Consider the following 14570-nt stretch of genomic DNA (forward strand, 5'->3'; position numbering starts at 1 on the left):
CTTCTCCGCCTTCCAAGGCCCAGATCTTCCAGCATGGTCCGACCATCTCCACCACGAGAAGTCCCACTTCATCGTTGACAACGGCTTCCGCTGCCTCGAACCCTACTGTACCACAACAGCCAAGAAATGGAGTGACTTCGAACGACACACCAAAAGCTGCCATTGCAAGGTCGCTGAGACGATCCCTTGTCTCGTGCCTGGATGTAAGCGCGGAGGGACAAATGGATTCAAGAGAGCAGATAAGCTGAGGAGCCACATCCGCAATGTTCACGGCAAAGCTCACAAGGGCCAGATTGAAATGAGGGCCACGACCAGCGCGTTGAAGTAGATCAAGGAACGGAACGGAATAGACCACTGCATCAACCGAAGGCAAGCAGAGGTATAGGCGGACTGGAGGAGGCAATCGGGGTACCGAAGCAGGATGGGGTACACTACGGTCATTACTTTCTGCGATACAGAATGATCATGGAGTTTTCCTGGTGAGTATTTACTTTCTCAGTATTTCCCTAGGACAATTCGACCAACAAACGTCCATTCACCCACCCCCCTCATCATGATCACCATCTCCTCCTTCCCTACTTCCGACATCTCCCTACACTTTCCTCCATGCCAATACCAGATGCCCTCACGAACCGTCCCCGTACCTTGCATTTGAATGTCCGCCTCAGCCTTCATCTCTCCCTTCCACTCCATCCTACAGCTTGCCCATCAGCAAAAGCATTGACCACCCTTTCCCCTGCCCCCACCCCTGCCCCTTTACACTCCATCTCTCCTCCTTCATTCCCTCCCCTTCCCTCCCCTTCCCTCCCCTCCCCTCCCTCCCCTCCTCTCCCCTCTCATCCAAACCAAAAAAATACCAAAAGCATCGAAACAGCGAAACGAAACCAGCTCGACAAGATACCACAACCACAACCACAACAGTGAGAGCTTTGGGATTGGGGAATTAGGGGAAAGAAGAAGGAGGGGGGAAGATGAAGGGGGAGGGGAAGGGGAGGGGAAGGGGAAGCAGAAGGAGGCGCGATTGATAGCGTGGACTATTGGGAAGAGATGGGGAGGGTATCAGGGATGGCAGTGATTTCTTGGGGGGGTTGCTTGGAGGGGGAGAACTGAGGAAGGGGGAGGGGAGGTGTCGTCAACCCAGGACAGACTTATGGGATAGATCTACAGAACGGGAATGCGCTCTCGAGTAAGGGGGTTGGTGAGACGCCAGTTTCATGAGGCATCGCTTCATGTAAAGGCCATCGACCATCAATGCATTGACTGTATGCCAATACCATGTTCTCCATCAACATCGTGACCCAATTACACATCTGCTTTCTCAGCCTGACGGGGGTTTCTCACCAAGCGGTTATATCACCCTCCGCCTCGCCGAACACGCTCGCTTTCTTCATCTCCATATTCCCGTTTTCCTGCCCCTCGCCTTCACCTCCGGCTCGTACCCCATTCATTCCCTTCTCATTGACCCCGTCCCCTTCCCCTCCAACTTCCGCCCCCATCAAATTCGGCAGCACCTCCCAGAAAAACTCCAACACAAAAGCATTGACCTGCTTGAACTGCAACAAAAATGCATCATGTCCCTCTGGGCTCTCAATCTTCTTCAACCTGCTATCCTTTATCCCATCCGCGATTTCTTGCTGTTCTGCAAACGTGAATAGGCCATCGCTTTCAATACCCAGCACCAGAGCGGGCTGTTGGATTTGTGCGAGGGCGGCTTTGACTTTCTCTTTCGGGGAGAGAGGAGGGGAGGAGGCGGAGGGAGGAGAGGCGTGTGAGGAAATGTCGTGAGTGTCGAGCTTGCGTGTTATGGCGATGTAGCAGTTGCTGTCGAAGCGGGAGACGAATTTGGTGCCTTGGTAGCGGAGGTAGGATTGTGCGGAGTAAGTTGTTGCAGTTTTGCGCTCAGGGAGGGGGTTGGGGGTGTAGGTGGAGCTAGGGCAGTTGCACCGTGGAACTGGGGATCTGTGTATTCGGGTGTGTTCAGTATTGGGGGTTCTGGAGGGGGTGTGCTGGGCGGTGTTGAGGCGTGTGAGCGAGAGCTGCCGCATATCTTATGACCGTCGTTGTGAATGGCGAAGTGTGGATTTGAGTTGGAATCGGATCGACTCAAGCTGTCTGGACGGCCGACTGATTTGGCTATCTGTGACTGGTTCGGGATGTTGCGTCCAAATCTGGTCTCAAAGGAGTTGCGACTTCGGTAGGTGAGGAGAGCTTGCATACGAGCTGCGCTTAGGCCTGCTACTGGAGGGTCGTCAAAAGAGTAGTAGCCGTCCTCGTACTTTGGGTCGGCATAGATGCTTTGACGTTGAGATTCGCCCCAACTGATACCCCATGCACTGTGTTGACTTGAAGTGGCTATTGGTACGATGGCGCGTACGTAGTCTTTGCCGAAATATGCGTACTCGAGCACTAGCATGCCACCCATAGACCCACCGACAGCGGCCGCTATCTGTCGTACACCGAGTTGGTCTAGAACTATCCTGTGTAGGCTGTGAAACGTCAGTGTCTTATCCTCTCCGTCTCAACATTCCGCGCACTTTACATCATCTTTGATCGTAGTCAAAGGAAACTCTGGCCCGTATCTCCCCTTTACTGGATCTCCATCCACATATGTAAGAGGACTCGCTGTACCATATGGAGATCCCAAGCTATTCAGGCACACCACGAAGAATCTTGAGAGATCGAATGCCTTTCCCCTGACACCAATCAATGGTCCCCACCAGTCAGCCACGTCTGCGCTACCAGATAAGGCATGACATATGATAATAACGTTGTCTCTGGCAGCATTCAGTCGACCATTGGTGCTGTATGCGACTGGAACATTGCGAAGAGTATCGCCGGATTCAAGGGTAAAGAAAGGGACCGTCGCGATGTGTTGGTTCGGTATGAGTGCAGCATACGGGTTCTCAGGGAGGTTTTTGACACTCTCTACGGGATTTAGCATGCTCTTCTTGTACATGTATAGGATGAGAGGAAGGGGGCAGAAGCTCTGAGGGACACTGACGGTGTATTTGTGTCTGCTGAGTGTCCGTTGTTGCGACGCTGGAAGATCGATTGGGAGTAACGGACCCCATGTTGTCAAGGTCACTGTAATTGCTTGCCTAGAGTATGAAGATTGAGGTCCAAAGGGACGGGTGTGGCCATGTTCTGTAGTTGAGAATAATTTGGAGGAAGAGTCACACAATTCGAGCGCGCGAGCCAAATGCGGAAGGTCTTACCGAATGACGTGCTTGCGAATGCCACGAATGATTTCACTAACTCGTCCAACGTACCAACATCTTCGAACTTGAATCGTTCATTCTATTCACGAATCAAGGTAGTATTTGTCACGTGAAGACATCAGATTATGAGAGTTAGAAATGTTACTGTATGGTTGGTATATACCATTGAAGAAGGGGAATCGCTCTCTCCACCGATCCCTTACGGAATTTATTTCAGATGTATTCAGACTGCAAACATCACCATCCCAACTCTCCTGGTCGGACGAAACACTCCTCAGGCTCCTCCATCTCCTCCTCATCATGAAACATTGGAACCAGCTTGACCCACTTCTCTTCTTCATGCACCTCAGCATGCAACCGTCTAATCCTCCTCACGACCCCTCCATTCTCCGCCCTTACTTGCTCCATCCCTCCCTCAAACCCCTGCGGCACCCTGAGTCCCAACCCATTCCCCAATCCATCAACCTTCCTGACATCCCCCTGCCTTGGCCTCCCCGAGATCCAGCACCCAAACTTCCCCATTGATACAGGCTTCGAATGTGTCACCGTCCCCAACGCGCCAAAGCCATACCCTTGCACTTTGACATCATTGACTCTAATACCATCGAAAGCCGCCCCTCCTCCCTCCTCCGCATCCTCTCCCATAAAACCTGCCGCTGAGAGCCACACCCCGCTATCAGGCAGCGCATGCCCCTCTTCAACGGCGATGAACCACTCGCCTACTCCAGCAGCAACGCGCGCGTACCAAGCCCCCTCCCTCCTGCTATTCATACTCTTCAGCAACGAAACTGCCTCTCTCCTGATGCGCGGGTGCCGGCATGACGTCACGGTGAAATATAGCGGAGCGATAACGCCCATGTCGACGGAGAAAGAGGGATTCTTATCCCAGCCCGCTAAGCTGATGAGGTCGCGAGCGAGGGTGACGAGCTGATCGAAGGAGGCTGTCCAGTCGTCGAAGGCGAGGTTGCTGGTGTCCATGCAGGTGGCAATGACGATCTGGGCGGAGATTTGGTGGATACGGAGGAGGGTGGCGCCGTGGAGGTCGGAGCCAGTTAGTGTTTCCTTATGGTTGCGGGAGGTGAGTATTTGGAGGAGGCGGTCGTAGGCGGCGTGCCATTGGGAGAGTTGGACGCCAAGATTGGCGATTTTGTCTACGATGGAAGAGCAGGTCGAGGCGTGCAGGACGTCGGTTGTAAAGGTTGGTGAGATAGGGGCTTCTTCGTCTACAGCGGAGACTTGGGTGAAATCTTTACTGGGGTAGTACCGGTATGTGTCGCTTTGGGTGACCGAGTGGAAGATGGAGAAACCGTTGTTGAAGAGAACAGAGAGGGCATCGCGAGCTTGGGTTAGGGATCTGAAGGTTTCTGGTATGTCGGAGGTGGATATCTGGGCCTCATCGAGATAATGAGAGTCGGCCAGGGCAGGTCGGAGGAGTGAGCGAGCTTGAATGTTGAGACGCAGGAACACGGGCATGAGGTCTTCGGTAACGATTTCAGTAAGCCTTGACTGGGCGTTGGAAGGCTCATTCGACTCAGATATCATCTTCAATCCATTTCGAAGATGAAGCATTGCCAAGGAGGGGTTGCCGCGAATGGCTTCAAATGCTGTGAAGATGATGCAGCAGGTCAGGATGATATCGATACTGTTTCCTTCACCATTGGCCATGCGACTCTGGAGGTGGCTGAGAGATTTGACATATTGGGAAGTACTAAATGGGTTGGTCTTTGATCCGATCAACGGGCCGGTTGGATCTGACTCGTCATGGATTGAAGCTAATGCTACGACTGCATGGCGGATAGCAGGATCCGAGGCACTCATTTGAAGAATAAGCTTGTCCCAAAAGAATGACTCGAAACCTCCGTTGACGTTCGGAAGGGTTTTGTGGCGGAAGAAATCAAAGTAGCGCTGTTCCTCGGGGCTGCCTGCGACAATGATGACAAGATTGCCTGTTCTTCGAGGTGACTCGCTTGATCTGGTAGATACCGTTCCAGAGGAGCTTCTCTGAGATGCAGTAGGACTTGGAGATACTTTGTAGCCATCGCATTGCCTTCTGGACTTGAGACAGCGTTGACACTGTGGTTTCGATTCATCACATTTGACGCGCCGAAGCCTGCATCATGTCAATTGCTTCTAACCCTTATCGGAATCGCAGACGTACTTGCAGGTGAGACAACCTGTTCTGACTTTTCGATTGACAGGTCGTGTTGACTCAATTGCCTCCATGGATGAAGAAGGCCAACCTAGTGGTGTCATCCGACCAGATTCGAGCGTGTAACCGCTTTATGAATCGTTCCTGCGAGGGCGGTGCGAGCCTTCCAGATGCTTGTGAAGGGCGTAGTTTTTGGCAAATATGGCAGCCTGGCGAGAGGCATGTCATTTCGCCTATCGATACCATGTATCTCGCCATGTTAAGCATGATAAAGGCACGGTCCTTGTGGCGGTGATGGTTCGTGTCAGCAGTAGTAGGGTTGAGATGACGTTCATTGGCCGACAAATATGCTTAGTAATTGAACGGTACGAGCCGCTTCATCAGCCAATGGATCACAGCTGCGAGGAAATGCTTGGCAGCGTTCTTCTAGACCCGACCCTGCATCATTATCGACTAGCCCAAAGGAGTTACATCTCACGAGTCTGGTGAGTCTTCAGCTTCACCTCGCTGCCACCATAGACACGCTGATTGAAAGACCTGATTGAAATCGTTCACACGCACTCAGAATTCAAGCTTTACCCAGATAGGTACCATTTCGCATTAATGTGATTATTGCCGTTGTTAAAAAGAATAGCAAGACTTGCGCAAATTTGATAAAACGCGGTTCTCTCTCGACGTTGACTGTCCCCTTTTCACCTCATTTCGACTTACTTTGCCCATATCTTCTTATTTTGAAGAAAAACACGTCCACTTCTGCCTCTACCTTTGTCTTAAGCATTCCTCTATCATGCAATATCCACTCCAGCCCAAACACTCATTCACAATCAACCCATACGCCTTCCCTTCAACCCAACACACCTTCCTCATTGACCAACAACCATGTCATATCTCTCAAACTCTCTTCCCCTTTCATCTTAGCATTCGAAGCAACATATTGTACATAACCTACTTCTCTGCCCTCCTAATCATCCAGCTGCTCTTCCGCATCAAATACATCACACGAGCCTACACACTCGCCATATTCTATGGCCTCTGTCTCGAAATCGTCGGCTATATCGGACGGATCCTGCTTCATAAGGATCCGTTGTCTAGCGAGGGGGCTTCGATGTGCGTTTCCCCCCCCCCAAATCCTCCCTCCACTTTCCCATTTCCTCATCACCGCCCTCCTCCCCAATGGCAAGGTAAAAGCTAAAGATCTTAGGTATCTCATCCCATCAAACGTGGCGCCCATCTTCTTCACGCTAGCGACGCAGATGTGTCTCCCTCACGTGGTCAAAATCTATAGCCCGCCTTCCACTTCCTCTGACTCATCCACTCCTATCCCTCGACTCCAAAACCCTTCCCCTTTCTCCCGCATGTCGATCGACACCTACGCCCTCCTCGTCCTCTTCGCCGCCGTAACCACGCTGGTCCTCCAAATCATAGGCGGCGTGCTGGCACATCCAACAAACCACTGCACTCTAGGTACAAGCATCATTGTAGCCGGACTGGCATGGCAGGCCCTCTACATGACTATATTCATCGCACTCTGCGCCCATCTCGCCATCAGCATATTGCGAAACAGCGACCTGTGGAGAAAGGAGGACGAGTATGCCAAGGTCAGGGGAAGCGTGATGTTCAAGATCTTCTTTACCGGTGCGTCCCATGAATCCCACGTCACCTGACCCTTCCCATCGTTGCTCTAAAACCTCATATTAAAAGGAAAATCTGATCATGATGCTGATGCTGGGGTTAAAACAGGTCAAACCATCGCCACGCTCTGCATCCTCGTTCGCACCTGCTACCTCGCTTCAGAACTGACCGGGGGCACTGGTAGGCTCTTGGTGGATGATGAGGATATGTACGAGGTATTCGAGGGCGGAATGGTCGCGATAACTTGTCTCGCGCTCACGGTGGGACATCCAGGTCCTGGACTTGGGGGGACGTGGAGGGACATGAAACTCTTAGCTTGGAGAAAGGGAGTTGAAGGGGAGGGAAAGGATGGCCAGAGATGGGGAGAGAGAAGAGAGGAGGATGAGGTAGGAGAAGAGATCACGGCTTGAGAGAATGTTTTGAGCAGAGCGTGTGCGGGACTATCTCATGAATAGTCGATGATGCTGGAGTGAAATATATGTTCTCCATGTAATTTTTGAAGCCTGGAAATCAAAGACATGCTTGATTCGAACGCATCCCGCCGTTGCATGATAGGCTTGAGGAGTATGTCAATACCACATGTCGTTGCAAATAATCGACCAAGAGGCCTCTTCAAATCGCGTCTAGGATGAGCCCGGCATGCCATGCACAAATAAGAATAACGCATACTTCCTCCCGCTCTCCTTCCCCCTTTCCCCCCTCCCCCCATTTCCATCAATCACACCAAGTACTCCGCCCATCAATTCAAACCCTAAAGCTACGGCAAGGCAAGCAGAGGCTCCTCCAACATGAAAGAAGGCACTATTGGCGGACCTGTTTAACGAGGAGCAAATAGCACCTCCGGAGAAAAGCGGGCGGGTTACGGGGGAGGGTGCGTCTACGCATCAACTTTCCAAAGACAGATCCTCCAAAAGGTTCGAAGAGGTTTAGCGTCGCCCCTTCTTCTTCCTCTTCCCCTTTTCCTGGATCGATAATCCATCCGAAAAGCCAAGAGACGTAATCCGTCTTGCATCAAATACCGGGGCGAAGAACATGACCTAAGAACGGCAAGGCAACAAAGATGTAAATGAAGTTGGTCGTACTAACTCATCCTTAGGCCTGCCACCCCCAAGTGCCCACAATACCATCGTATCAAGTAGAACTCAAACACAGATACTGCTGGCTACTCTTCTAAAATCTGCTCGGGGCTCAATAGTGTAGGCGCCTTCTTATCTCAGTGGTCTTCTTACGGGCAAAGAGCGGGGGCGAGGTGGAAGGGGGCCCGTTAAGTGCGTGTCCAAGGCTTACGGGGGGTGTCTATGCATCAACATCTCAACCGTAGATCCTCAAAAACGATCGGAAGAGGTTAGCGTCTTCGTTTGGAAGCCTCCTCGCCCCGATGTCTTCAATGCTAGACCTGAAGTAAAAAGTAAGAAGAGGTTAGTGTCATTCATAGTTAGATCTCACTACACAAGTACACCTAACAACATCTCATCAATTGGTGCAGAAAGCGGGTTGCACAACACCCCATCTAAGGCTGATTCATATATCATGGTATGTACCACTCTCCCTCCTATACATTTATAGATATATATGAAAAGGGGGTATCCTGTAAAATAACGAGCGTCCAAAAGATAATGCAATATCCACCACCCACACACCTCACATATCCACACTCTCTTCCAACATCAAAAAGACTCCAATCCCATATCCATCAGGCCAGCCAGTGCCCCCAGCTCCAGGCCTCATCATCATCAGAAGATAAAAAGTATAATCAAGAAGCGAACGAAAAGTGCTGTACCACCAACCCTCCCTTCCCCCCTTCTCCCCTCTCTTACTTAACATACTCCCCTCCCAGCGCGCTCAACCCACACCCCTTGGATCAACACCCCCTCCTTAGCCATAAACCACGCATACCTCTCGACACCACCCTGGGCATCCAACCACGGCAAGGTCTTGGCCATAAAATCATCCGCGCCACTCGCGCCCGCGACTCTCGCAAACTCCGTAATCCAGACCTTCTTCCCCGCGGCCAACGCGACCGCTTTCCCGACAAAGTCTTTGAACGAGGAAACGTCGGTGTCGACGCTACACCCGTCCGTGCACCCGTACCAGTGCACGATGATGAAATCGATGGAGCAGCCGGAGCATTTTCCCAGGAAAGATGAGAGCCAATCTAACCCATAAGCCTGCCCCGTGGCAGGGTTAGTGCCGACGCCATTACTCACTTGCGGCGAGCCGAGCTGCACATTCCCAGACTTAAGCGGCTGCAAGTACGTATTCCACGCATCGACAGCGGCGCCCGGGGGGAGGTTAGCCTGGTCAGCGATATCAGGTTCGTTGAAGCCGAGGATGTAGGTACTGCCTGCTTTTATGGCGGAAGCGGCGTTGGCGGCCCAGTGGGCGGTTTCGTCCGCGTGCGTGGTGCGCAGGCAGGGGACGTAGGCGAAGCCTGTGGGGAGCCGGAAGGGCGTGCTGTCCCAGTTCCCTGTATGCGCCATTAGTACGTCAAACCAGGCATGGATGACAAAGGGGTGGGGAGGGGAAGGGAAAGGGGGAAGGGGGGAGGGGAGGGGACGTACAAGCCCACGAAAGCGTCTTCCCAGCATACGGCTCAAACATATCCAAACTCGCCGTCTCCCAATTATACGCGAGTCCGCGCTTCGAGCCGCCCGCAGCGGTGCTGGTCGCTGGAGCGGTGTTCGTGGAAGCTTGCTGCGTGCTCTTTTGCTCGGTCTGGGGCGCGGCGGCTTGCGCTGCTGGTTGGCTTTGCTGCGGTGATGCTTGGGCGGGCGCGGCGGCTGCTTGGGCGGGCGCTGGGTTGCTGCCGCTGTAGGAGACTTTGCTCCAGTCTACATCTTTGTAGAGGGCGGGGTTGCTGTAGTCGACGCTTTTGCGGTGGATGTGGAGGTGTGGGTGGGAGAGGGTTGTTGGGAGCGTGAGGGCCAGGAGGGCGAGGGTTGTTGTGAGATGCATTTTGATGTTTTTTGAAGGAGCGTGGGGTTATAAAGGAGTGTGTATAGGTCGTTACTGACGGTGAGTTGAGTTGGTTTTGAAAGGAATGTGGTTGTTGTGATCTTGAGAAGGAGCGACTGAGATTTTGATAAAAGAGTGACTGGTGGTTTAAAGAGGAGAAGAGGAGATTGGTATTGTGTCAATGAATGAGTGCGTGAGGGGAAGTGGAGTATCAAGAGTCAATGCGTAAAACGGTTATGCAAAGAGTGACAGAGCGTGCGTGTTGCGAACCTGCGCAGTAGTGGGTATTGACACAAAAGGAAGGTGTGTACGACCGGTCGACCGTGAGCTCGAAAGAAAGAAGGAACAAAAGCGCAAGATGAAAGAAACTGCGCCAGTCTTAAGAAAATGAAAGCGAAGAATTCAGGATCAAAGGGCTCTCCATTATTGCCAGGCTAATAGCGTGTTTTGGAAGGAGGACAAGGCAGACTGACAGCGCACTGTGGGTGGTGGTTTGAGGGAAATGTGTCGTATTAGGCCTCCCCCTTAGTTTCTGGCCTGGCAGAGCAGAAACAGGAAATCCCGAGTGGGTGGAACGAAACATGTTCCTGGGCGGCAAAGCAGAGCCGACAGGATCTCATCTGCAGGAGTAGTAGAGTACTCGTAGTAGTGGCTGACATTCGTCAACGGTGGTGAGTGGTACAAGATGTTTAGTTTCGAGGAGGGGTCAGGGCGAGTATTTGGTTGGTGGAAAGCACCAAATCTGGGAAATGAGCTGCTTGGAAGACGCGTGGAAATCCTGAACAGGCTTAACAGCAGGCCTGGACCTGCCAAGTGATAACCGCTCGTACCTGGCCCGGCCATTCCGTGAGGCCCGAGATCCTTCTATCCCCATGAGGGTTTAGGGCAACGCGCGTTGTGAGCTGGCATTGTTCTGTTTCTTCCATCTTCTAGACTTTCATCCCGGGATTTTTATTGACCGGTGTGAGATCTTTACACTTCTGCTGGCCCACAGGGTACAAAGGCGACTTGTAAGAGGGGCGTTCGAGGTCGCACTGTATTGTCATCGAATAAAGTGCTATATTTGAAGGTCTTGGAAGTCGTACAGTGCGACAAAGCACCTGTTATTCGTGGTTCCGTCGCAGATTTGCTCTTCTTTGTTTGGCCGTTCGAGCAGACGTTGCTGCCACACCGCAAAGCGTGAGGTGTCTGACCACTCCATGTCGATCTTGATGATTACGCCCAATCGGGGAGTAAGGTCGAGGAATGGCCGTCAGCCGTAAGCTGTCAGATCTGTACCTTGCTCGGGCCGTCAATCGGTCTCCAGAAGATCTTGCACCGCCTCGACCACCCTCATGCGCCGCATTATGAGCACTCCCTTGATCCATGCTCCAACGGTGGAATCCACTGTCACGAATCCTGGCATATGATAAGATTGCGCTGAAGGCTGCCTGTGACATTCAAGTAGAAGAGTCACCTCAATCGCGGCGGCGAATGGCATGCTTTCCATGCAGTACGTTCAAACATCCCCTGCAATGATACCTTGGCCGCCCTCTGCGCATAGCTCACCGGAAGATCACGGTCGTTCTCGCTTGACTTGATACTCGACAGGGAGGACAAATAAGATGTTGCCCGGGATGTAGGGTTGCCTTGCTTGCGAGAGGCACAGCACGATCAAAATTATGTCATCAGAGCACTACTCATTGGTCATACGTCCAATGACGGGATGGATTCAGATGCGAGTCTTCTCTTGAGTGGAGGCCTGCGACTCTTCTCCTCGACCAATCTTCCATGCTTGGAGTTTGGTATCGAGTCAAGGCTTGATCCAGTCTTGCTAGCAACAGCACCACCAGACAGTGAGGACGCGATCTCTACACCCGTCGCTGCTTCGTCTACGAACCAATATTGTAGTACCAGGCGTACCCAAGACGCCTCATCAAGGCCTTCGCTTGAAGTGGCGGACTTGTGATTTTGTGCCTGCCCTTCGTCTGTAAGGAGCGAATGCAAGAGCCAGCGGTTGATGCGGTCTCTCTTGCCCGTCCAATGTCCCAAGAGGTTCGATTCAAGTATGGTTTCATGAAGTCCGAACATCTCATGGGATTTGCTTTCCTTTCCTTTCGATAAGCCTGATATTTCCTGGCTCTCATCTTTCGGGTGCGTGCTGCCAAAATCGGTCGTCATAGGTGCATCAGTCCGATCAATCAACATGAGATCACCCCTTCGAACGTTCGCTGCATTGCAATATTCCTTTACTCGGTCGCGCTCCCTTTCTAAGATGTCTAATTCCTGCAACTTGACGTTGATCTGCTGGGACAAGTTGTCGGGTTTTGCTGATTCTCGAGCCATAACGCCAACGCCTCGAAGAGAGCCGAGTTGGAAACGAACGAAGCGCGTCAGCTGACTGAGCGAGACATAGTAGTAATCAGCAGCTAGACCAGGGTATTCCTCCTCCAAAGTTCCATGCATATGCGCGAGGGTGTCGTTAATTGACTCTTCAAGGCTTTTTACTAACAAGGACGGTGTGCTGAGATGCGTCCCAGGCCATTGCTTTTTTGGTGGAGCACCTTCGGCCGTGGATATTAAAGGTGCTGACGTTCCATCAACATCCATTGCAACTTGATCGCCACTCATTGCTCCTTGCCCGTGGGCTCCAGATGAAATTTGTGGCGTCTGAAAAACTTCTGGGACAAATGATGGATAATCGTAGGGCCCAAGCACCTCATTTGGGTCCATTGGTCCCTCTGCCGGCGCTACCTTTGGGTAGAAATCAGGGTTTGTGCAGAAAGCGCCGAAGGATTGCGAAGGATCAAAAAAATCTACCACCGGCATCATATTCTCTATATTGTATGTCTGAGATACTTCTGATAAGTCTGTATTCGGGTTCTTTGGTAGAGGGAAATCGTAAGACCCAGCCTGGTTAGCCAAAGAGCCTGAATTAACATAGTTCTCCGTCCTCAAGTCGTCGTCTGCATTAAGGGAGAGTGCTGGGGATGATAAGGGAGAAGAGTGCTTCTCTCGCTTCCCTTGCTTTGGGTGGTGATTGTGGACCCTCCTCAAATGATCTCGCAAATTCCATTGTCGTGGGAAGCCTTGACCTGGTTGAGAACGCTCACAATCCGTATAAAGGCAAAGATATGGCTTGTTTCCATGACCGTGCAAGCCATGTGATTCTCTTTCGTGTCTCAACAGAACGGCAGTGGCCCCAAATTTCAACTCAGAGCATTCGAGAAATTTGCAGCGATAGGGCTTCAAATGAGTGTTGAGATGTTTTCTAGACGATACAGTTAGATCATAGCTCAAGGGCAAGATTGGGAGGTCGCTCACTCATAATTGCATCTTAATTTTTCGGGCGGGTGATTACAGCCCTCTACCTCAAACTGGCAATGGTAGAGGCCATCCTGGCCCCTTTCAGGAGACGGCCCTCTTTCAGAATCCTCGTGTCTTAAATAACGTGTCGACGCCGCTAGTTCGTCTAAATCGGCAAAGCCATCGCGCTGACTCGGTCCACGTCCCCATGATGTAGAGAGATCCATCGAGAAACCGGGACTTCCAATGTGCGAGCCCTCAGAAGAGAATGAAGCTTTGCGTTTTGTCGCAGATGGCTTTGATACCCAAGGTGAGGTTGCGCCTGAAATTGAAAGCCGAGCTTCTATCCTGGACAGTGAACTTGCCATACTCTGAAGACTTTGCATACTCCCAGCGTTGCTTGCACTGCTTGCATGTCTAAAGCTTTCCATCCTCTCGGCTTCCCGTTGTTGATAGTCAAATGCAGACGTAGAGAAAACAGTAAGCTCCTTGACTTTGTCATCCACATGGGTCATTTGTTTAGCAACATGAACATCAAAAGCTCTGTATACGTCAGAATCTTTGTCATTAGCTGCACGCCGAATTCATGTTCTACCTTCCAATTAAAGTCAAGCTGATATTCAGCGTCTGTTTATGCCGGCCGATTTCGGTCCTGATGTCATTGACCTTGTTCTTATTCGTAGCGATCCAGAACTTCTTGAACCAAGCCATCCCACCTTTACTTGAGGCGGGTCGCATAGCTTTGGCGGTGTCGAGCCAATTGAAGAGGTCTTTCGAGCATTCTTCTACCTGCACACTTAAAGCCGCAATATTGACGTCTGTCTTTTCCTTTGGCCATTTGTTAAGTAACTCCCTGATACCATGCAAAGTTTGCAGTAAGTCATTGATATCTTTCAAGAACTTCTCGATCGTTCTCGAGCCCGCTACAAGCGCTGCATAGAATTCTTTGAGCTTGATAATGCTCTCTATGCCATTGCCGACGACAGTGAGGATGCCGGCGACGCTGGCTGTCGCCGCAACGACTTCCATGACGGAAGTGAGAACTCTCTCACATAACGGATAGATAAAATTTGAAGTTCATTTGGATGAAGTCTGATGTGGCTCATAATGATCAGCGACACAGCGTAGCCTTATCGGATGGCGCAGCACACAAGGCTCCAAAATAGGCGCTCTGCGAACAAAGATGAGGAAGGCAGATTCTCAGCACTTGAGGGCCTTCCTCAAGTGCAGAAAGAAAGATTCAACTCCTGCACAGGACCACGAGAAGTGGTGGTAAAGGTTGAAAACTTTTCTCCAGCCTGGTCGCAAGACGGATTTTTTAATACGTGAAG

General features: G+C 51.5%; 3 protein-coding genes across 3 annotated transcripts; all 3 read right to left on the reverse strand.

The window, feature by feature from the left end:
* Nucleotides 1-1337: 1337 nt before the first annotated feature.
* Nucleotides 1338-5441, reverse strand: KY384_000433 (uncharacterized protein; the record flags this gene model as incomplete). Its single annotated transcript, XM_044808969.1, has 5 exons — nt 1338-1849; nt 1945-2486; nt 2535-3098; nt 3490-5190; nt 5377-5441. 5 exons carry the CDS (start codon nt 5439-5441, stop codon nt 1338-1340), a joined length of 3384 nt encoding a protein of 1127 aa, XP_044664956.1.
* Nucleotides 5442-8640: 3199 nt separating this feature from the next.
* KY384_000434 (uncharacterized protein) lies at nt 8641-9954 on the reverse strand (the record flags this gene model as incomplete). The annotated part of the gene is made up of 3 exons (XM_044808970.1): nt 8641-8722; nt 8896-9466; nt 9561-9954. 3 exons carry the CDS (start codon nt 9952-9954, stop codon nt 8641-8643), a joined length of 1047 nt encoding a protein of 348 aa, XP_044664957.1.
* Nucleotides 9955-11640: 1686 nt separating this feature from the next.
* Nucleotides 11641-14268, reverse strand: KY384_000435 (uncharacterized protein; the record flags this gene model as incomplete). The annotated part of the gene is made up of 3 exons (XM_044808971.1): nt 11641-13204; nt 13258-13782; nt 13835-14268. 3 exons carry the CDS (start codon nt 14266-14268, stop codon nt 11641-11643), a joined length of 2523 nt encoding a protein of 840 aa, XP_044664958.1.
* Between the last annotated feature and the right edge of the window lie 302 nt (nt 14269-14570).

Source organism: Bacidia gigantensis, assembly GCF_019456465.1.
Source record: "Bacidia gigantensis strain McMullin 20006 chromosome Unknown contig_74, whole genome shotgun sequence".
Taxonomy (NCBI): Eukaryota; Fungi; Ascomycota; class Lecanoromycetes; order Lecanorales; family Ramalinaceae; genus Bacidia; species Bacidia gigantensis.